The sequence below is a fragment of the Pseudorasbora parva genome, chromosome 25 (genome assembly GCF_024679245.1).
Source record: "Pseudorasbora parva isolate DD20220531a chromosome 25, ASM2467924v1, whole genome shotgun sequence".
Lineage (NCBI taxonomy): Eukaryota > Metazoa > Chordata > Actinopteri > Cypriniformes > Gobionidae > Pseudorasbora > Pseudorasbora parva.
The window spans coordinates 16,844,107-16,868,184 of NC_090196.1; the positions used below are offsets into that span (position 1 = coordinate 16,844,107).

The 24,078-nt window shown below is 38.3% G+C and overlaps 1 protein-coding gene across 1 annotated transcript; it reads right to left on the minus strand.

The window, feature by feature from the left end:
- Positions 1–18,204: 18,204 nt before the first annotated feature.
- spam1 (sperm adhesion molecule 1) lies at positions 18,205–23,083 on the minus strand. The gene is made up of 5 exons (XM_067436190.1): positions 23,063–23,083; positions 22,862–22,909; positions 21,489–22,415; positions 20,445–20,534; positions 18,205–19,066 (listed from the first exon to the last, which is right to left on the minus strand). The coding sequence occupies exons 3-5, from the start codon at positions 22,410–22,412 to the stop codon at positions 18,767–18,769; spliced, it is 1,314 nt and encodes a 437-aa protein (XP_067292291.1). The 5' UTR covers positions 22,413–22,415; positions 22,862–22,909; positions 23,063–23,083; the 3' UTR covers positions 18,205–18,766.
- Between the last annotated feature and the right edge of the window lie 995 nt (positions 23,084–24,078).

A 24,078-nucleotide genomic window follows, 5' to 3' on the forward strand; every position in this document is an offset into this window, starting at 1 on the left:
ACAATGGTACCCATACTTATAAAGACTGTCCGCTTTTTAGCGTCTTTTCTAATTGGATCCATCTGATTTGAGTGGATGCCATCCCTGGAAAAGAAGGGCTTTATTGTCTTGTTTTTCCTTTTGTGGAATTGTCCCTTATTTCTAGGTCACCGCCTGTGACGGACGCTTGAATGCGTTAATGAGTTCCCTGTGAACTCTTCCCTGTGTGTGAGCAGCTCTCGTCTTTGTCACACACACACTGTATGTACTATTTGCAGTCCCCCTCCTCTGTGTCCCTATGAAGGGAAATTATGGGATTGTTGCCACTGTCAAATTGCTGTTTGTTGTAGGAGAACCTCCAAGTTTGTTTAAAGGTCCCTTTTGAAAAGCCTAATTGAGCTGTTCTGATGTTCACACAACGGAACTGCCCACATCCCCTCCCCAGTCCTCAGCATTATCCTAAACCTTTGATTTGGTCCTCAGGGAAATCACAGCAATTTGTGTCCTTTGACAGTTTGACACTCGACATTACTTTAATAGGCTCAGCCATTTTAATGCCATTTTGAGAACGAGCAAATTAAAGTGAACAGATTTTTCTATTCCCTGCTCAAAACTGAAAGATTATCCTTGACAAAAAATGGGTTCTCAAACCTGTGGGATTGTGGAATACTTTAACATCCATGGGAACCTTTTATTACACAAAAGGTTCTTTATAATGGAAAAGGGTCCTTTAGATTTTTTAATGTTCTGTTGCACACTAAGTGTTTTTTGTTTATTTATTTTTTTAATTTTTATATATATATATATATAAATTAAAAAAATAAATAAACAAAAAACACTTAGTGTGCAACAGAACATTAAAAAATCTAAAGGATATATATATATATATATATATAACTGTCCATTGTTTCGTTTGGAACATTTATTTTTATAAGTTTCCATTGCCAGGTCTGTTTTGACCCGGTGGAACATAAGCTTATAAAAAAACGAAAAAACATTATATTTTTCATTAATGAGTGAATGCACAACAGTTTTGAATGTTTTTACCGTGCTATTACATTATTTACCCTCTTTTTATTCATTAACAGTGTTCACATTTTTCAAGAACTGAGCAAGGCAAAAATTCTTTTCATAAAAATATTTAAGAGAACTTTTATTTGAAAATATCATTAGATGCAATTTATAATAACATGAGAATTACCAGTATAAACTCATTTACTTCAATGGACTTAAATCAATTTGAAACTTATAGATCATGACTGTTTAAAACAGTGTACATTTATGATACCTACATATTTTTCCTAACAAAGCAAAATCAGTACATTGGAATCTTTTCAAACTAAATAATCTTACTTGCATAAACTTTCATTTGAAATAATTGTTATACAGTGAGGTATAACATATAAAATAAGTATTTGAATATATAACTTATAAAATAAGTATTTGAACACCATACTATTTTGCAAGTTCTCCCACTTACAAATCATGCAGGGGTCTGAAATTGTGACTGTGAGAGACATATTAATCTAACAAAAAATCCTAAAATCACAATGTATGATTTTTTTACTATTTATTTGTATGATACAGCTGCAAATAATTATTTGAACACCTGAGAAAATCAATGTTAATATTGGTACAGTAGCCTTTGTTTGCAATTACAGAGGTGAAACGTTTCCTCCACACAGATCTTCTCTAGATCAGTCAGGTTTCCGGCCTGTCGCTGAGAAACACAGAGTTTGAGCTGCCTCCAAAGATTTTCTATTGGGTTTAGGTCTGGAGACTGGCTAGTCACGCCAGAACCTTGATATGCTTCTTACAGAGCCCCTCCTTGGTTATCCTGGCTGTGTGCTTCGGGTCATTGTCATGTTGGAAGACCCAGCCTCTACCCATCTTCAATGCTCTAACTGAGGAAAGGAGGTTGTTCCCCAAAATCTTTCAATACATGGCCCCGGTCATCCTCTCCTTAATACAGTGCAGTCACCCTGTCCTATATGCAGAAAAACACCCCCAAAGCATGATGCTAACACCCTCATGCTTCAAGATGGTGCTCTTGGGTTTGGTACATTCTTCTTCCTCCAAACGCGTTTAGAGGAAATATGACCCCAAAGTTCTATTTTGGTCTCATCTGACCACATGACTTTCTCCCATGAATCCGCTGGATCATCCAAATGGTCATTGGCAAACTTAAGACGGGCCTGGACATGTGCTGGTTTAAGCAGGAGAACCTTCCGTGCCATGCATGATTTCAAACCATGACGTCTTAGTGTATTACCAACAGTAACCTTGGAAACGGTGGTCCCAGCTCTTTTCAGGTCATTGACCAGCTCCCGTGTAGTTCTGGGCTGATTTCTCACCTTTCTTAGGATCATTGAGACCCAACGAGGTGAAATCTTGCATGGAGCCCCAGTCTGAGGGAGATTGACAGTCATGTTTAGCTTCTTCTTTTTTCTAATGATTGCTCCAACAATCGACCTTTTTCACCAAGCTGCTTGCCAATTTCCCCATAGCCCTTTCCAGGCTTGTGGAGATGTACAATTTTGTCTCTAATGTCTTTGGACAGCTCTTTGGTCTTGGCCATGTTAGTAGTTGGATTCTTACTGATTGTATGGGGTGGACAGGTGTCTTTATGCAGCTAACTAACCTTAACAGCCTCTAATTTAGGATGATAAATTTAGTAGTGGAGGTGGACATTTTAAAGGCAGACTAACAGGTCTTTGAGGGTCAGAATTCTAGCTGATAGACGGGTGTTCAAAAATCTTTTTGCACATGTATCATACAAATAAATAGTTAAAAAATCATATATTGTGATTTCTGTTTTATTTTATTATTTTTTTTATTTTTTTTAGATTATGTCTCTCACAGTGGACATGAACCTACGATGAAGATTTCTGACCCCTCCATGATTTCCAAGTGGGAGAACTTGCAAAATAGCAGGGTGTTCAAATACTTATTTTCCTCACTGTAAATCGCTTGAATCTTCTTTTCATGCTGCATTAGTGAAAAATGTGCAAAATCGTTTTCTTTTCCAGACCATCTTTCCCTTTTTAAGTGTAGACTATTTTGTCCATGAACTTTTCCTCTACAAACACATCAAGTCATTCATATTATTTTAATTTTAGAATGATTTGTGTGCATGTTTATGAATAAAATGCAGTCCCAGTGGGAAGGAAAAAATATGTGTGAGAGTGTAGGAAAGAGGTTAAATGTATTTTACAGAGGTAATTTGCCAATATCATCCAACTGCGGCCACAAATGGGCGTTATCGTGCTGGTGGACACTTCTCATAATTTGAGACGAATCTGAATAAAAGATATAAGATTATAAAATGAATTAATTAATCAGCATGAAATGTGTAATGCCACAGTTCACTTTCAAGTCAAAACGGACCCGGAGGTAAAAGGTGTAATGGTTATATCTCTTATATTTTGTTGGTTTTAAAAAAATTGTAAATAATAATTATATAAATGGTGATTTTGACAGTTCACATTTTTAATTTGACGTTTGTACTAAAAACTAATTATGCACCTTTTCTGGGTCAAAATGGACCCAAGTGCAATATTGGTTAATAGTGTGCACTATACTGTAAACCCTAATGCTCAAAATAATTTTTAATGCTCAAACATTTTAAGCAATCTGAATTGTCGTTGTTTTGAGTTTTATGAACTTGTTTTCTGTTTTGTTTTTTAGACTAACTTGAATTTATACTGAAACTGGGCTGAAAGTTCTATTTCCCAGCATGCTATGCCATGACACTCAAAAGGAGAGTAAATGCTAAATGCTTTTTTTGCTCAAGATTATTTGTTACGTGGTAGATTTAGTGGTGTTTAATGTTTTATGCTGTTTAGAAGAGTTTTTGTTATGTTGGGTTGCAGTATTCATTTAGCAAGTGCTATGCTACGCTAATGCTATCAAGGTATTGTTTTATCAATTAGCAAGGTAGCATTTATAATTATTGAATAAGATAATTAAAGCTAGCCAAGTTTCCTCAACTAAAAATATTTAAGTTGAAATAACATGATCATTTTAAGTTTATTGTATGAATTGTTTGAATTACCTTAATCAAATATTTAAAGCTAAAAGCAATTAAAATATATGAGTACAAAAAAATGCACATTCTGCTTACTTTAATTTTAAATTTCTTAACTTAAAATGTTTTATGTAACTGATACCTTTCTTGTAAACTTATTCATGTTAAAGTAGCAAATACTTTTAAAATACTTTTCTCTAATTCTCTATCTTTTTTCTAATCGTTCTCTATTTCTAGTGAAATAAAGTAAAAAGAGGTAATTTGTACAGTACATTTGAAAAGTATTCTGTTTTCATATTTTATTCTGCCTCAGTGCTTCAAAATAAAGATTCTTTACTCTGGCGCGACTCACACTGTTGTCGGCGTTGACACTTTGAATTGGTGACGTCATGAATTGGCGAACTGAATTATGGATTTCGTTGGGTCTGTCGTTGCTTGTGCCAGAAGTTTTAAAAAAAAATTAAGCGCTAAAGCTAAAGCGGGCGTCAGCCAATCAGATCTCCTGTGCAATTAGCCTAGCAGACGCTGGCCAATTGTGTTACAACACCGGAAGAGTAATGTCTTTGGCTTGTCACTATGAAGTTCAAGCTTCAGACACACCCTCCATCAAGCGGCAGCGCTGACGCCCCGTGTGAAAGCAGCATTGCAGCTCAACCTCAGGTCCAAAAAAAACTCAAGGCTTTCAGACTTGAATTTAACAAAACATGTTATGGTGTTATGATCTGAAAAATCCAGAATTCACTTCAAATGTCAGATTAAATATAAAATATGCTGAAGCACAGTGGCCCACAGGACTGAACATGCACCCTGAGTAGATGATAATCAGCATTCTGAGTCATAAAAATATTGTTCTTGAGGCGTTTAGCCATTTATGCTAATGCGGTGCATGTGCATAAACAAGCATTTAATGAACCAGAATACTGTCAGTGCTTTCAAAGGGAAAAGACATATACAGTTTTAAAATGGGGAAAATCCAGCACATTCCTCTAGTTGTAGATGTTTGGACCCAGTTGTATTTGTTAGAGAACCTGAGAGTGGAGGAGGGTTAAATGTGCATCAGCATCCACTGGCATAATAACGCTTTTCTGGGTGTATAAACAATCTCTGCATTGTCTCCCTCCATCCTTCTCTCTCTGAAATAAGAAAACATCCTTTTTCCAACCATCTCTGTTCTTTAGTATTCGCATGTATAGTGGGTAAAGGCAGCTTAGTCCTGTTTTCTTTTACATTTGTAAATACAGACTGTCTTTTTCCTGAAGTGATTCTTTGTTTTGGTTCAGTTTCCATTTCCTCTGTCTCTGTAACCCCTCATTCTCGAGGAGCTAAAACTCTTATGCTTTGTCTCATCATATCAAAACAAATTCTGACATTTTAGCTAAATAGAAAAAAAAATGAAATTTGTAGTTTTCATTTGGACAAAAGAAACTGTTTGCGTCACTGTGGCATTCGGGGTCGAAAGGAAACAATCAATGCCCTGTGTGGACGTTTTATGGCATGTGGGAGAAAGCCAAATGGGCATTACTGGCCTGCGACTCAGTGGTCACAAACAAAAGGGCCGCAAGAGACACTGAGGTGTTATAATTCATTTTAAGTATTCGAGGGGCCAATGAACTATACTAAGTGTTTGCTTCAACGTGCATTGATATACAAAATCATGGCCACCTACTATTCTGAGGTGAATCCATCTAAATTTTGCAAATATCCTTGTTAGTTTTGCTTGCTTTAGGTATTTTTTTATTGTTCCTTTTCGACTTTTATGATGCCAAACTCTCTCCTTTAAAAACATCATGGCTGCTCTGCTGTCAAAATCCATCAAAGTGATACAATCAGTGTCTCTGCACAATTCATTCGGTGAAAAGCTTGAGAATGCCAGAAGGTCACCTTTTTCCATAGCAGACCTCACATGCTTTCACATGCTTTGCACGACTGACAGGGCAGCTTGTGCAGAGGGGTTTCCACAGAGAGCTGTCATGGAAAGAAATCAAAGGCACTGTTTGCATATAACGGGCTTGTCACTTTGATGTGGCTGTCACTTGTCAATTCTTTCCCAGGATGTAAGGTAGGAAAGGCCACCACACGTTTTTGAATTTCCCCTGATAATTTTGTGTAACACAAAATTATGTCTATTTTTCAAATAAAGCAAATTCACCTTTAATCTAAAGGTGTCTCATTATGACTACTTTGACGATACATGTTCAATTTAATAAAATCAATTCATAAACTAAATCATGAAATACATTCAGATGCATTTTGCATGATATAGATAGAACCTTTAGCCTAGAAATCTAGACCCTAGCAGCAGCAAATCTAATTGACTTGTGAGCTGGAAAAACCGAACTCCGGTCAGGCCAATCACATCCTGTATAGAGTCAATGGGCGGGTTTAACAATGACTGCGGAGGTTCCGTCTACTACTTGTAAACAAAGAAGCCGGCAAACGGCGGTCTTTCGCCGGCTTTGGCCGCAACTCTGGAAGACTTGGAGTTAAGAGTTAATCTTTTATTCTTAGTTAATAGATTTAATCTATTGTTAACAATGCATGTTGTAAAAATCAGGTTTTACACGACAACAATTTAGACACTAAAAATGGAAATGTATTCCTTTCATTGTGTTTTTCCCGTACAGAAGAAAAAGTTTTCAAAACAATCCCTGTTCACAAGGATCTGCAGAAGTGACAAAAAGTAGGCCAGTAGGTGGCGATATCACTTTGTAAAGAAACTGGCTGTGTCCGAAAACTGGAAAATGCCACCTTCGGAGGACACATTTCAAGGCAGCAAGGCATCTAATGAGACCTTCATCTGATCGAATTTTTAAGGCAGCATATAGGCTATGTATCCTTCACTGCCTTTAATATCACACAATCCTGTGCTTTCTATTCTATATACCCACATTTTCCACTTCTGATGCCATTTCTAGCAAGAAATTACAAATGTAGTAATTAAAAATGTTTTTAGTTCTTCCCAAGCTCTCTCTATTTTGCTATATATCATTAAACTGTTACACTGCCTTAGAAGTCTGTCCAAAAATAGTTTTGTGAGGGTCCTTCATGCACATAACGCTGCCTTACAAGCCATTGTCTGATAAGGCAATGAGTCAGCTGCCCAGGTTTTCGGATGCAGCCACTATAGGTGCCTATAGACTGAACACGTAATACACATAGGCTTGAATGAACCATTTTCACATTTAATTGTGCGCTTTTTTAGTTTATACAGACACGATAAATGGTATCATTTTCTAAAACTTGCACTTTGAAACCTGTTTTCAGGTCCCCAAACTGCTAATGTAGGGTAAATGAACGACCAAAACGCACAAAAAGGTTTCAGTTTTTTTGAAAACGATGTAATGTAAATGTAGCCTAGAAATCTAGAAGCACCCTAGCGGCAGCAAATCTAATCTGCCGCGAGTGTCATCTTGCAACTCTCAATACAGTTTTGAGCTATAGAAACGAAACTCTGGTCGGGCCAATCACATCGTGTATAGAGTCGGTGGGCGGGGCTTAACATAATGACGGCAGAATTGCATTTGCGTGCTTCTTGTAAACACAGAAACTGGCGAACGGCGGTCTTTCGAATCAGCTCTGACCGCGACTCTGGAAGACTTGGAGTTGAGCTTTTCTCTGAGAAAAGAACAAAGAACGGCACTGAAGTCATTCTTAAAAAGGGAAGATGTGTTCTGAGTTTAGCCGACCGGATACTGCGAATGTTTAATCTGTCAACTAGCTCTGCTTCACCTTCGTTGCTCTGGTTGGTGTAGCGCTATCCTATCGCGTGCAGAGGGAGTTTGAAAGACAACCGTTTATCCCGCCCCTCGGATTGAGCCCTGTCTATGGTGAGTTTCCAGACCAAACATCTTGATGTGGGTCTGGCTTAAGGCTAATGTAAATGTTGTAGTGGGGTCCAAAAGTCAGATTTAAAATTTAAATTAAACAAGAAATATAAACAAAGATCTGCTGTTTTTTAAATAAAAAATAGTTGCTGATTTTTGAATCCCACTGATCATGTATCCAAAATTATATTTTGTTCTATAATTAGTTCTAGCACATTTATAAATATCCACGAAATTATGCTATATATAATGCCATTTTATCACCTCATGCTCTTTAATTCATTCAAACTGTGATTCCACTTTCTCTGGATCTGTGCGGAAGTGGATGGGGGAAGGACAGCTGCATCTCACTCCATCAGCAGAAAGTCACAGGAGGCTGAAAAGGAAGGAAAGAAGAGAAGAAAGTGGAGAGAGGGTGAAGTTGGATATTGTCCATCTGTGCACAGGAACGGCGATGCATTACTTCTGGCCCCGTAGCTGACAAGTGAGTTGAGTAATTGCTGATCGTTCCGGGCCTGTGTTAATGAGATTGCGTTCTCAATCCCCGAACAAATTTATCCTCATGCATGATGGGAGTTTAATAATGTGTGTGTGTGTGTGTGTGTGTGTGTGTGTGTGTGTGTGTGTGTGTGTGTGTGTGTGTGTGTATGTGTGTGTGTGTGTGTGTGTGTGTGTGTGTGTGTGTGTGTGTGTGTGTGTGTGTGTGTGTGTGTGTGTGTGTGTGTGTGTGTGTGTGTGTGTAGATGATGTTTAGTAGGATTTGGGCATAATGTTGTCCTAAATGAACTTTAATGTCAACTTATTCATTCACACACACTTTATTCGCATAGTCCACTTTGGACATTTAACTATAGGTAACTTTGCTACTACTCTCATTAATTTACAACTACCTGCCAACTAACTAATTAGATTATTAGTAGACTATTAAATTACATAATAAGTTGACATGAGGCTGCAAAGTAGGCATACTTGTAATCAGTAGAATATCTGATTGTGGGACCATCACAATAAAGAGTTAGCAGATATTAAGCAGACAGTCTACTTATACTCTACTGAGAGTTAGTTGACATGCTGTTGTCAATGTACTTATAGTTAGTACTGGAGTGTCTAAAGTGTCATAGGTCGCAGATTGGGGTGGTTTTGTGGTGTATTGACACATAGGTGGTGTCAGGGTTAAATCCAAGTGTCACTGACTGGTGCAGGCAAGCCTCTGGGTCAGCCCATGATCAGAGCCCTTTAATGAGTTGATCTATGGGAACCGACAGGCTATTAGTCCTCAGATGCTCCATGCGGCTGACCTGTGCTATAAATCAAAAGTGTAGCCTAATTATATCACTGTCATAAAAAAATGAATATTTGTCTTCAATAGTGCTTCACTACAGTGTTCTGGTAAAATAAACTCTAAGTAATATGGAGCGGTGCACTTGTCATGCATGAAAAAATATATAGTAAATTGAGCACACAATATAACAATTTTTTGCTTTGCGCTACTAAATCGTGCCCACAATATAATAATCGGTTCCCACATTTTAATAAATTGTGCACAAAATACAATTAGTTCCCGGTTTTATTAGCTTAAATCGCGCATAGTAATAATTCGCTCCATCGTTTTACAAAATCGAGCACACAATATAATAAAACAAGGGAACACATTATTTCCCTAAATGTCATAGAAGTTATTTTTATAATTAATATATTTTTACTTTAAGGAATATATTGTTTTATAATATTTTCTAGGGTGCACTTATACTATTAGTATGAATCTTATATCAAAAACTTGTCATAATTCCGAAATAAAAAACCCAGATTGGCTGACATTTTTGCATATGAAATAGCAAGTAATACATGTGGAACTCTCTCAAAATCTTTTAGAACGTTTTTACTATTACAGCTCTCAAGGTTAACTAATCTGGAAATGTGTTGATTACAGCATTATATTTAGATTGTGGCATGAAAGGTTGCAGTGATGAGCATTGTAGCCGATCACAGACATGTTGAGCGCATGAATGCAGAGATCTCGTAATTGTAACCTGATTTCTGCACTATCATGAATGCTTTCATCATAATTAACAGCGCAAACACAATGTAAATAAGAGATTATTTTATAATGGGAGTTTTGGCGCGATTGATAAACTCTTGATAATTGATTTCAAGAAAATCATTCTTTGATCACTTTCAATCTCAGTTTAAATAACAGATTATTTTCAACCTACTAAAAGAAAGTTGACCGTTTAGTCACTAATTTGATTTACTGACACATACACAAAGAACATCTGACCGTACATGAATCATTACATATCAGAAATCAACTGAGACATTCACACTGTTAAAAATAAATAACTACATTCCTATCATCAGGGTCTTTTTGGAGGTAATGTTTTTTTTGTTGTTGTTGTTTAGTAATCCTGTATTAATTTTCTCTCCTCATCATCTCACTAACACGCCAGTGGGCGGGGCCAAAGTAGGCGTTGGTTTTCTTCTGCAGAGGCGGTCTTTATTCTATAGGCACATTCCGCATTCCACTCTCTGGGCTAAGTTACAATAAAACGTTCATTTGATTTCTCATTTTATGACCCCTTTAACAAGATAAAAATATAAAAAGACCTCTGAGAAAGAAAATCAAATGTGTACTTTTCAAATGGAGCTGAGAATGGCAAAATGAAATGTTCTAAAAGTAGGTCAACGGTCGCCTTGTGTGTGATTAGTCAGAGGTGTTTTAGTCTACTGAAGCCCTTAGACATTTGTTTAACAGGCATTATGAATCACATAACTCAAGGGCAAAACACTGACCATGTGTCATCCTTCATTTGTATGTTAGAGCATAAAGTCAAATTAATTTAACAAAAATTATATCAGGCCATCACAGACCAGTACTTTATTCCATTAATAAATACCTCCATACCTCATAACACTGATGTCATCCATAAATTGGAAAGAGATCAATGTTTTTTTTAGAAATTAATTTTCATGTCTCTTCATTTGCTACCATGTTTTAGTCCACGTAGGTCAAGGACACCCTTGGGGGTAAGTCACCTCTTATGTAGTATGTCTACAATATTATTTCTACTTGGTGTACTTCTAATTGGTGTAGGAATAATTTACATGCAAATATTCAAGATGCGTGCAAAATCCATTTATACAATTACCATAATTACCATAAATATACCATTTAGTCTTTACTGGTTGTTGTTTTTAACAGGTTCTGGAGCTTTCAAGGTTCAAAAGGGACATCATCATAAAAGTCCATTCAACTGGAGCGTTAAGTCATGATATGTGTGAGGAACATTTTAGTTACTAATCTTTTCCTTGACATTGAAATATTAGTTCACCCAAAACTGAAAATTCTGTCATCAATTACTCACCCTCATGTCATCCCAGAATTTTATTCACATATAAACATTGATCAGCAATCAAATTTGGCAAACGTAAGCTCAAGCATACACGCTTGACATGCGAGAGCCAATGAGGTTTGTGCTTGTGCATCAAGCCAGTAAGGTCTTCCGTTTACCATTTTTGAATGCTCTATGTGTATTCGCTGGTCAATGTTTATCTGTGAATAAAAGGCTAGATTAAATCTGTTCATCACGTAAAGTGATTGTGTGGTTTCAGAAGACATGGTGGTTCATATGAACTTAATTCACATTATCTTACATTCTGAACTGTCTGAGTTTTGGGTGAAAAGACTTTCAGTGGAGGGAGAGAAATCTCTCAGATTTAATTAAAAAATATATTAATTTGTGTTTTGAAAAAATTAATAAAAGGCTGGAAACGACTCGAGGGTAAGTAATTGATGACAGAATTTGTGGAATTGGTGAACTATCCCTTTAAAGCTACACTGTGTAACTTTTTTAGTTTATTCTTAGCTAAAAACACTTAGTTCTTTCAAAAATGTATGTGCTCGTTAATGTATATTTACGTCCTTCAAGTAATAAAGTATTCTCGTAAGTTTATAATATGCCATCGAAAATACATACGGGTGAGGGGTTTGAATGCCGGTCGCCATGTTGCCCCTCCATCTTGAAAGTACATTAGCCAAAGAGGGACATACCCGTAAATTCAAGCTTCGCCTTCCGCGTTTTAACACTCGATGGCACTGTGTCGAATGTGAAGAGGGGGATTGCCATGTTAATCTTGGACTAAATCGGCCACCGTAGGAGTTAAAACGAAATCAGAATTGAATGGAACAGAAACTATTATTCTCTGGATGGTTATATACCTTTACACCGCTAGATGGGGAAAAATATCACACAGTGTAGCTTTAAGAAACGGCATCACAGAGTTGAACTTGAGAACCTGATTCACTTAAAAGATTTTGGACCATAGACTGTAAAATAAGATGGATGATGCGCCTTCACTATCTTCCTTTGATGTAAGTGAAGCCGCCAGTGTTCAAATATGGCACTGACATCTTGGGTCTCGAATCTGCGCAGTAGTGAGCGCAAAGTGGAGCCGTGATATGAAGGTCCCGCCCACACTCCTGCCTAATCAACAACTTTTTGTGAAATTAAAAAGTAATGAAAATACAGAGATTAAAGTTTAAAGTTAAGTTTAAAATCTCCTCCTTAAGTTCCTGAAAAAAATTTCTGTTGGTGCCTCAGTGACTACTACGCTCAGAGCTGTCAATGTGTGCGTTACTGCGTTTGCATGCACACCAGTAAGATGATAACTCAAAAATATCAGCTTATTGAAATAACCAGTTTTCCCCATTTACATGCAAACCAGTAAACTTTCACTTGGTTCACTTTTCAGGACTCTTGTGTGAATTTGTGAAGCGGATCAACCGATTCACTGAAAATATATTTTTTAAAAGATTGATTTATTAATTCAAAACATTGTTCTCTCATGAGTGTGCCAAGAATAGTTAGATTAATGAGTTTTACACAGAACTGTATAATGACATCAGAAGACTTCAAGTGAACTACATAGCCTAAATGCATTGAAGAAATCACCAGTATTTTCTAAAAAAGATTATCGTTTTGTGTTTCACGGAAGAAAGTCACAAAGGTTTGGAATGAGATGAGGGTGAGCTTAGCTAAATTATGAATTTTGTGTGCAATATCATTTTTGTGTGCAATATCCCTTTAATGTTTCAAGATATACATAGTCTTGTGGGAATTCGTATGTGTTTTGGGGAGGTTTATAGCCAGAATGAGTCTGACAGATGGCCTCAAAGGCGGGTTCAGAATCTATGTCAGTAGGTCGACGTAAAGGGGAGCCATAAACACAGCAAATCCTTGTTAGAGCAATGCCAGCCTGCATTTTGACCTGAGGCATCGACATATTTGCAGGCATCAGAGAAAAGACACATAGGCCTACAGATCGTTTTTCTTTTTTACTACCATGAGTTAGTCTACGTATGAAAGTTTTGCTGAATAAAAAAACCCCACACCTTTTTATCTCACAATTCTGACTTCCCCCTTATAATACAATAAGCCTGCTGACTTTTTTCTCTCAATTTCGAGTTTATTTTTCGCTGTTCTGAGAAAAACGATCGAAACTACTAATTATAAACTCTGCCATTGCCAGAAATAATCAAAATTGCAAGAAAGATATAGGCCTATTATCTGAATTGTACGATAGCCTACAACGTATCACCATTTTATTGTATTCTGTGGAGGAAACAAGCTTCCGTACTAAAGCATCATAGAGTATTTTACTGATATTGTGCTATTATGTAGGCTAATTGTTTTACTGCACGCATTTATCATTTTCATGTTATGTACTGTGCCACTGCCCACACATTTCCCAACAGCTGAGTCTGACTTGCATTTTCTCACCCGTGCCTTTTTGCTGCATGTTTTCCTTTATTTTATAGAGTCACTGTTGCAGTCTCTGTTTGGTTACTCAATAGTAAAAGCTGTCTTTTGTCTGTCCTGGGACATTTGCGTCATGTAACCCTGCAGAAGCGCGGACCAGCCCCCCTTCAAGGGCAGAACACTATGCCTGTCACAGGCGGTCACTGCAGGCTCTTTTGTTGATCATGTTGATGTTGAAGTTGTAGTTTCAGTTGAATATGAAAGCATACTTCTGGCTTACTGTACTCTTACAGATGCCGTTTATTGGGGTGAATTACTAGCTCAGAGATTTGAGGAGTGAATTTGGAAACTGGTCTGCCTATAGAGACCGATGTAGGCTATTCTGTGAAATAAGCCTGCAATTTAGTAGCTTTTAAGAACCTCAAATGCAAAATATAAAATAAAAATAAATATTCACTGAAATAAAAATCAGTAGGCCTATGTGAATAATAGAAATGGATTAGTACTGTGACGTAACACTGCCATCTACAGTCACGGATAAGTAATTAATAATAAAAGTAATACATTTGAGATTGTAGGTCTAGATGCTAGTCATATAAAATTAAAGGGGGGGTGAAATGCTGTTTCATGCATACTGAGCTTTATACACTGTTAAAGACTTGGATTCCCATCCTAAACATAGACAAAGTTTCAAAAACTAATGTTGGACGTTTGATGGAGTATTTCTGTGTCAAAAATACTCCTTCCGGTTTCTCACAAGTTTCGGAGAGTTTTTTTCGAGTATGGGTCGGCTTGACGTTAATAGAGCGGAAGGTCCTTGTATGGGCTGTACGGGCTCTTCTCCCGGTAGGGTGCGCGTGCGTGTGACTAGAGGGAGAGAGAGGAAATGCACGCACACCCATAAACACTCGCTCAGCTGCAGATCCACTCGTCCGTGAACCCTTATGTCGCGCGCTGCGCTCCACTTTATTCCTATGGGTGACATCAAGCGACTTCAACGCTTCAGCACAGCATTCCGGGAAGGACCGAAACATGCAACCGATTTGAACGCAGAAATGACGGGAAGCTTCACAACATCCCTTCAGTCGCGTCGCAAAGTGGATCTCCACCGTTCACTGCTGTCAGGACTTTACCAAATCATACCAAAGAAGTGTGTTTTTGACGGAGCGGTCCCAGCGATAAAGGTTCGGTCCTGCTTTGGAAGCAGTCGGTGAGTAAAACTGCTTCAAATGTCTGTGCTGTTGGCTATCGTCGCGTGAGTAAACATCAGTAAACGACACGATCGCGTGCTTCGTCATTCAAATGCGCTAACAGACTCCATTGTTGTTCTCTGTATAACGTTACACCAGTCTGATGTGCAAAACCGTTTTGCTTGCTACTGCTAAGGTTTAGTCGCATACAATAGTCCATAAACCGAATCATGTCCTCATAAACTGCGAGTAAACACACACAAATGTTGACAGGCCACTAAATACAGTACAAACCACAGAGACGGACGTCCTGCTGCTGCTGTTTCTCCTGTTCAATTTATTTCTGCCTCAGATTTGATTCTGGATCATATATCTATTAGCTGAGCTCGATAGCCATGGGTTTCTCCACGCTTGAGGACGTCACCGCTTTGCGCGCTTGTCATTCTTTAGCTCCGCCCACACGATACGCCTCCAGGCGCTCGTTTTTTTCCGGAAAGACTCGGTACAGCCCATATTTCTTTTATAAATATAATAAAATTAAAGACTTTTCGGAGATATGAAGGATGCAATACTACTCTATAGGTACAAGATTGACATGAGATTGACTGAAGCTGAGTGTTTCACCCCCCCTTTAAGTATTAGGGTGAATTCAGGTAAAATTTAAATGAAATTGAAATTTAAACAGAAATGTCCCTCCAGCATCAATAATGTCAAAGATAACATTTTAAGCCATGGAGACTGTTGGTGATAAACGCGGGAGAAAAGAAACTCAAAATACTTCAAATATCGATTAAATCCAAGTTATTGGAGGATTTCAAAACAAGTCTGAACGATATTATTTATACATTTACCTCAATAAGGTGCGTTGCAGTAAGTTTATCGACACGGTTGGTAAGTAGGCTAAATGTTACATGGAATGGGGCTCTCCATTCTATCACTTTGTCATTTCAGTCTACGCCGATTTATTTTAGTTGATATTGATACTATTGACGTGTTGGGTGATTGCAAAGGTTAATGCAAACTTAATTACGATAGCGGGTCGTCTCTCTGTGTGTTTATAGGCCTATTAAATAGGCTGTGACCCATCAGTTTATTGTAGTGTATTTGTGTGTGTTTGTATACGTAGCCTATCTTAGGCCTATATGTTATATTTTGAATTAAATTGTGGAAAAAAAAGACACATAATGACCACAAGAATACATGGATTAATGTGCTTGGAACAGAAGAAAAAAAATTGGTGGGCCTAGGCTAAGGATTCAGTAAGTAATTATGTAGGCTAAGTACTAATGGAGTCAAATGGTCTCTTTCAAATTAATAGTTTTACCAACTCCAACTGTTTATGAAGCCACCTTTGCACTTAAAGATTAAATATTTGCACTGTGGGTAGACCTACATAAAGGTCCTTCTCAAAAAATTAGCATATTGTGATAAAGTTCATTATTTTCCATAATGTAATGATAAAAATTAAACTTATATATTTTAGATTCATTGCACACCAACTGAAATATTTCAGGTCTTTTATTGTTTTAATACTGATGATTTTGGCATACAGCTCATGAAAACCCAAAATTCCTGTCTCAAAAAATTAGCATATCATGAAAAGGTTCTCTAAACGAGCTATTAACCTAATCATCTGAATCAACTAATTAACTCTAAACACCTGCAAAAGATTCCTGAGGCTTTTAAAAATTCCCAGCTTGGTTCATTACTCAAAACCGCAATCATGGGTAAGACTGCCGACCTGACTGCTGTCCAGAAGGCCATCATTGACACCCTCAAGCGAGAGGGTAAGACACAGAAAGAAATTTCTGCACGAATAGGCTGTTCCCAGAGTGCTTTATCAAGGCACCTCAGTGGGAAGTCTGTGCGAAGGAAAAAGTGTGGCAAAAAACGCTGCAGAACGAGAAGAGGTGACTGGACCCTGAGGAAGATTGTGGAGAAGGACCGATTCCAGACCTTGGGGGACCTGCGGAAGCAGTGGACTGAGTCTGGAGTAGAAACATCCAGAGCCACCGTGCACAGGCGTGTGTAGAAAATGGGCTACAGGTGCTGCATTCCCCAGGTCAAGCCACTTTTGGGTTACAGAGAAGCAGCACTGGACTGTTGCTCAGTGGTCCAAAGAACTTTTTTCGGATGAAAGCAAATTTTGCATGTCATTCAGAAATCAAGGTGCCAGAGTCTGGAGGAAGACTGGGAAGAAGGAAATGCCAAAATCCCTGAAGTCCAGTGTCAAGTACCCACAGTCAGTGATGGTCTGGGGTGCCATGTCAGCTGCTGGTGTTGGTCCACTGTGTTTTATCAAGGGCAGGGTCAATGCAGCTAGCTATCAGGAGATTTTGGAGCACTTCATGCTTCCATCTGCTGAAAACCTTTATGGAGATGAAGATTTGGTTTTTCAGCATGACCTGACACCTGTTCACAGTGCAGAAACCACTGGTAAATGGTTTACTGACCATGGTATTACTGTGCTCAATTGGCCTGCCAACTCTCCTGACCTGAACCCCGTAGAGAATCTGTGGGATATTGTGAAGAGAAAGTTGAGAGACGCAAGACCCAACACTCTGATGAGCTTAAGGCCGCTATCGAAGCATCCTGGGCCTCCATAACACCTCAGCAGTGCCACAGGCTGATCGCCTCCATGCCACGCCGCATTGAAGCAGTCATTTCTGCAAAAGGATTCCCGACCAAGTATTGAGTGCATAACTGAACATAATTATTTGAAAGGTGACTTTTTTGTATTAAAAACACTTCTCTTTTATTGGTCCGATGAAATATGCAAAAAAATTTGATATAGGAATTTGGGGTTTTCATGAGTTTTATGCCAAAATCATCAGTATTAAAACAATAAAAGACCTGAAATATTTCAGTTGGTGTGCAATGAATCTAAAATATATGAAAGTTTAATTTTTATCATTACATTATGGAAAATAATGAACTTTATCACAATATGCTATTTTTTTTAAAGGAAGGACCTGTATATGGTGTATTCTTCAGATAAAGGCCTAGTTTAAAACAAATGTGTATTTCATGTAGACAGCGACGCCTAGTGGTTGCTACAGAAATCTGCAACCTCTTAGGTAAAACTCTTCCTAAAGTGATGAAGTAGTAGATTACCTAAAATTATTTCACTTGTCTCTCCATGCTGTGAGGAATACATGGGGGACATGTGTGGGACCATGTGTCTGTGAGGCCTACAGGTTAGCTTTCAGAAGTAGCTTGTCATGTCATACCTCAGGCATACTTTTCCTCACAAGTGATGTGCAGAAAGGGCAGTTCGAGAAAGTTGAAGGTTTGTCATTTCAGATGTGTGCTTCAGCTTATTATTATTACCTTTTTTTTAGAAGTAAATTACCTTGACAACGCCACTAATTTTAAATGTTATATTTTTCTTTCACTGTTGCATTGTAATAATGACATGACACAACACATGCTTGTATGTTATCAAAGTTGTTTAAAATCGTGATGGGTAAGACATTTTGTGAAATTATACAATTTAAATAGACTGTAGAAAGACAAATGTATGTGCTCTGGAAATATCATTAGTGTGAATAATGAATAGGTTGTGCTTATCCAGACATGTTGTTTTTGGCCACTGCTGAAGTCTGCATTCTGCAACTGTTCTTTTCTATCCTGTATTGCTATATCATGTTAAATTGCTGCATATTTTGGTCACACATTGCATTATAGTGGTCACGTTGAAGTCAGATCTTCTTGAATTTCGTATATAAAAGTAAGCAAATGATTAAAAATGTTAATAGCTGCAATTGATATTCGTGCATTTGCAAGTGCAAATGTATTTACTGCATGTTTCAGTCAATTTTAGTGAAGACTTATCAGGCTATACACATACTGTGCAGCTGCTGATATGTATGCTCATGTCTTATCTGTCAGGTAACACAGATATTGTTCTCCTTTGGATGCTAATGTCATGTCAATTATAAAGTAGTGTGTAAACTATTTACTCTTTCCAAATGCACTTTATTTTTCTGCTTATTCTATTGTAGCTGTGCATTTCCTGTCTGCATAGCACTGACAGGTAAATTTCTTTTCCCAGTAAGTGAAGTCACTTGGGGAAGGGCTACCAGTTACCACATATTCCCCATCTTTCCTACTGATTTGGTGGCTTTCTGAACTAATGTGGAGGTAATCGTCTGAGTTGTAGTTTTTTCGGACACAACGTCCATTGCCTTGACAGAGACTTTTGCTGCATAAATGGGCTGCAGAGGTGACATTGGCGATATAGGGGTTTAAAGTGTCAGATAGGTATGTAGACAAGGCTTCACAAGAGGTCTGAAAGAAATGAGAAACATTAAAAATATTAAATTTCACACAAATTTAAATGTATTCATTCATGTTGTCCAAAAACATTACATTCTTTCTACCATGGATCAAGTACTATTAAGCTCTAGAAATGACAACATAGTACAACTTAAAGTATCAAATGGAGATCCATATAATATATTATAATGCATTATATATTCCAACTTCTTTTGAGTTTTGAATCCATATAATAGATTTATTTGAAGACCATAACTGAAATTATCTACTGAAAATCTTTTTCTGGGCTCTTAAATCTCACGTGTTTGTGTACAATAATTCACGGACTGCCACGTTTCATGTCAAAAAACATAAAGCATTATGGATTTTGTAACTGATCATTAGGGCTGGGAAGTATGTCAACTAGTGTTGTCAAAAGTACTGACTTCGGTACCAAGTGGGTACTGAAGTTTGAAAAATGTGGCGGTTTGAGCGCTGTTGAGCCGCGGAATCTTAAACACTTCTGATTGGCCATTGTGTTTACGCGCTCATTGGATATGTCTGTGACTGACAATGATCAACGCACGGGAGTGTTTGAAAGCAAACGGAAGTGTTTGAAAGTGTTTTGAAATCGGGACCGTTTGAAGCCCAAAGGACACTGCTGATAGGCGCCTGCTTTCAAACACTCCCGTGTGTATCTGTGTAAGTGCTTGGTGAAGAGCGTAATTGATGTGTAACATGTTTTTGAAGTGCTGATCACAGACATATTTAATGAGTGTGTGAGCACAATGTGTGTGATGGGCAATCAGAGGTGTTAACGATCCCACTCAACTGCGCTCAAAAGGGTCACAGTTTGTAAAATTTCAGTACCAAGTTGGTACCGAAGTCGGAACTTTTGACAACACTAATATCAACTTTGTAAAGTATCAATATATTTCCAAATGAGATACAGGATGGGACAATATCAGTTTACAATAGTGGATTATTTATTCAGCCCTCGTGGCATCTTCATTTGCCATATTTAAACAGATGCAAACATCTTTGTGATGTAAGAGCATTTTTTTTAGCTCAATGGCACTGGCCTCCCTCAGTAATAGCAGCAAGAATATTGCACAGAACATGATATTTTGTGTTTTACAGAATAAAGAAAATAACATGGCTTTGGAACAACATAGAACAGGGGTGTCCAATCCTTCTCCTGGAGGGATTGTTCTCGGTCCTGCAGAATTTAGCACCAAAACCCAATTAAACAAACCTGAACCAGTTGATCAAAGTCTACTAGAAACATCCTTGCAGGTGCGTTGGCAAGTTAGAGCTAAACTCTGCAGGTCAGTGCCCTCCAGGACCAAGTTTGGACTCCCCCGATATAGAACAACCATTTTGGGGTGATCAGTCCATTTAGAAAAATTACCTTGTCATTGTAATCCGCACTAGCCCCCCACAGCACAGCCCCAGAAGCCCCCAGAGCTGCACTCTCACCTATACTGCTGACCAAGTCAATCTAGAGAGAAACAGACAGCATATTACTGCAGATTATTATGTGGCCTAGACAAGGGGCGTCCAATCCTGCTCCTGGAGTTTTGCTGCAACCCGAATTATACACACACGAACCAGCTATGGTTTTCAGTTTTACTAGAAACTTCCAGGCAGGTGTTTGAGCAATTTGAGCAAAACTTTCCTACGTCTTGTTCACTCGGATGTGCGCCATTTACTTTGCATGAGTGCCCACTACTGGCTGAAGCTTTGCAATGGACTAAACTGGAACGTCCTAAGCCCTTGATCACTTGGAATCCACCACCAGTTGATTTATTATTATTTTTCCCCTCATGAAATTGTTCAATGCAGCATTCTGTATGTATATAGGTATGTTTGAGTCGTTTTTAATGTTTTAAAAAAATAACTAAAATATCATAGTTGTTTGTGGTGGGGTATATTAAACCTGATATGCTGTGACGTCACAACCGTGTTGCTTTGTGATATATGAAGCTGCCTGAAATGTCTGTTAAAATCGAGGGAGCGAGGGTCTGTCCATATAAACTTCCCTCGTCCACTTCACGAAGTGGAACGCCCTTCAAAATGGTGGCAGTGATTCCCTGAGGGAAAGTGCTTAGGGAAGTTTGCAAGTGCGTGTCTAAAAGTGGAGTGGAACGCAGCATAAGAATAGGTTTGACCCCCTTGTCCTAGACCAGGGATGGGCTACTTTGGACCTGGTTAGTCACTGTCCTGCAGAGTTTAGTTCTAAAACCTGATTTAAAAAAATCACCTGCCTGTAGCTTTCTATTAATCCTGAAGACACTGATTAGCTTGTTCAGGTGTGTTTTTTAGGGTTGGAGCTAAACTCTGCAAGACAATGGCCCTCCAGGACTGAAGTAGCCTATCCCTGTCCTAGACTATTCCATAGTACCATAGTTGCCAATACAATGGTCTATAACAACCAGTAGTCTCCATACTGTACCTCATTCATGTAAAGCTCCTTTTGGTCTCTCAAGAGAGGCCGTAGGTAGACATAGACCGGTGCAGTGTGGTGATGTTTTGGCAGAGCTGCCACTCTCATTGCCTCATGCACCTGGTGACGTACAAACAGTGCAGCACTTTTGCTTCCACTCACGGAGACCGGCAGGTATGCTGAGGGGTAAAGGGCAGTGCTAACCTCCCACAGCCACAGCAGCTCATTGTTCCACTGCTTTGTGTTCTCTGAACAAGTACCTGTATAATTTGCCTTCTCAAAGTCATAGTTATAGCAGTCTGGGAACAAGTAGTAGCCCCATAGGTACCAAGGTCGATGATAGATTCCCATCTTCAGAGTTTCCTCCATGAAGCATCTAGCTTCTTTCTGGAATTGTTTTTTGGCTTCGCTGCTTGCTTGTTGCAAGTTGAGAGAAGCGTTCTGCTCGAGGGTGTAGTTGATGGACAGTTCTTTATACATCTCCTTGGCATCCAAATTCTGGTCAAATATTGGAAGCCACTCTTCCCAATCCATTACAGCCAGACCAGTGGTTGAGTCCAGAATGTATTGGGTAAACTCTTCCTTAGCTTTCTCCAAACTGGCAGACAGGTTGCCCCTTTGCGGGATCCCACCATTATACTCCTTCAAGGAGTGGAGGTCTACATAGGGGTAAAGCCCAAGTCGATTTTTGTAGAAAAGGGTCAGGGATTGATTGCGCACCTTGGAAGGAGTGGTAACCACCTGGAACATCGATAAATCTAGAGGGATCTTCATTTGTTGGCATTTGGAAATCGGAGCATTCCATAACAGCACAAAAGGTCTTTGGAAGAGAGGTGCTGCTGTTGGTAGAGGAGACGATGATGTGTTAAGATGTCCGAATGTCATTAAGAGAATGGTGTAAAATGGTAATCGTGGTTTCCTGAGGACTTCCATCTCCTTACATTGATTGAGAACAAAAATGTCAGTTTAATGATATTTTAAAATGAGTGAAACGTTTGTGTAATAGTAGCTTATAAGATAATTTTTGTCACAATATCATTATAATACCAAAATAAATTCATGGCTGCACTTTATTTTACAGTATGTGGGTGAGCACTTTCAATGCTTTGCCGACGAAAATACAGAGTAATGCAACATGAGTTACTGTTAGGTTCAGGGGTAGGTTCAGAGTTTGTAACTAGTTGTTATTACCCAGTTGGGACAATATTTACAAAGTATGAACTATGAAACAGGAGTGCTACCAAATTAATTTGACCAAACTATCTTTGCTAGAACAACAAAGCAATCCGGTTGCATTTTTAAAATGCATTGAGATGCCTTTATTATTAAAATGTATGTATTTAAATGGTTGTTTAGTTTGAGATTAAGAAATAATGTCTTACCGAGTGAAATGGGTCTCTCTTGTAGCAAAATGTAGCTGGCTCCGGTTCCTGTTAAATATTACCAGGGGTCAATGTTTAAAATACACAAGACAATCCATGTATGTAACTGGAAAATGATTAGTGTAATCGTTCAAAATGTTCTTGGGTTACAAAAAATAGAATTCACTCTGAGACTCTTGGTGATAAAAATAAAAAATGTACCTGGTTAAATCTGTGGATTTTTGAAGCACACCAAAACCTCATCCCAACTGTAATGTACAGTAAGGTGGAGGGAGGGGGCCATTGGGGCTGTTTTGCTGCCTCAGGGCCCAGCATGGACAGCTTGCTGTTATCAAAGGTTAAATTAATTCCTACGGTTTTGCTGGAATTTGTAATGCCGTCTGTCTGCCAGTTGAAGCTCAACAGAAGTTGATATTAGCAACTTTGATGTGCAAAGGCAAAAGTCCGTAACTTCGTTTTCGGTCGAAAATGAGTTATTGACATTTTTGGGACATTAAATAGCTCCTTTATCATGTGGATAAATATCGTTATTCAATTCCGTAGTTTTTTTGAGAAAATTATGGATTATCTTAACAGTAGCCTAACTTCCAAAAGCCCAGGAGAAACCAAGGCAGAACACCGTTACAGCAGTTACCGCTCTTTGCCTTTGTTTTGGAATGCTAAAACTGGTACTCTGCCTTTGTTTAGCCATGTGTCAAAATTAAGTTACGGTGCCGACGTGCAGTTATGGTATCCCACCTTTGTTTAACTGTCTATTAAAGTTTGCCGCGTTTAAGTTATGGTGTAGCCTGTGTACTGTCATACATGTTTTCATAATGCAGAATATTCACTCAGTGCCGTCTGGGGCTGCCCACGGCACGAGTCTGTAGGCCTACTCGAATGCCGTTACAGCGTACGATCATTCAATCAGTAGGCTAGTAACGGTTCGCAATTATATCCATATCCTACCTTTTCTTGTAAACCCGATACAATCCATGGCAATGAACGTCATCGGAGATGTTTCATCCACAAGCATTCTGAGAATTAATTCTACTTGTCATTCACATCAATCTAAAAGTTGTCCTTTTAGACTAGGCGATTTTCATTCAAATCGATGTAAAAGTAATTAAGCTATGTAGCCTATTGTATCTTTTTTTTTACTAGATAAAAACATTAAAAACATATTGCAATAAATAATTACTCTGTTTAGCCTATATGATTGGCCAATCCGATGCAGT

What these genes read in the sequence shown, in the direction of transcription:
- spam1 (XM_067436190.1), bottom strand. Translation starts at nt 22,412, where the DNA reads ATGGAAGTCCTCAGGAAACCACGATTACCATTTTACACCATTCTCTTA. An exon ending in AGGAGCTTTACATGAATGAG is followed by an intron (nt 20,535 to 21,488) that starts GTACAGTATGGA and finishes GTTTCTCTCTAG; the next exon opens with ATTGACTTGGTCAGCAGTAT. An exon ending in GTGCGGATTACAATGACAAG is followed by an intron (nt 19,067 to 20,444) that starts GTAATTTTTCTA and finishes CATTTCTTTCAG; the next exon opens with ACCTCTTGTGAAGCCTTGTC.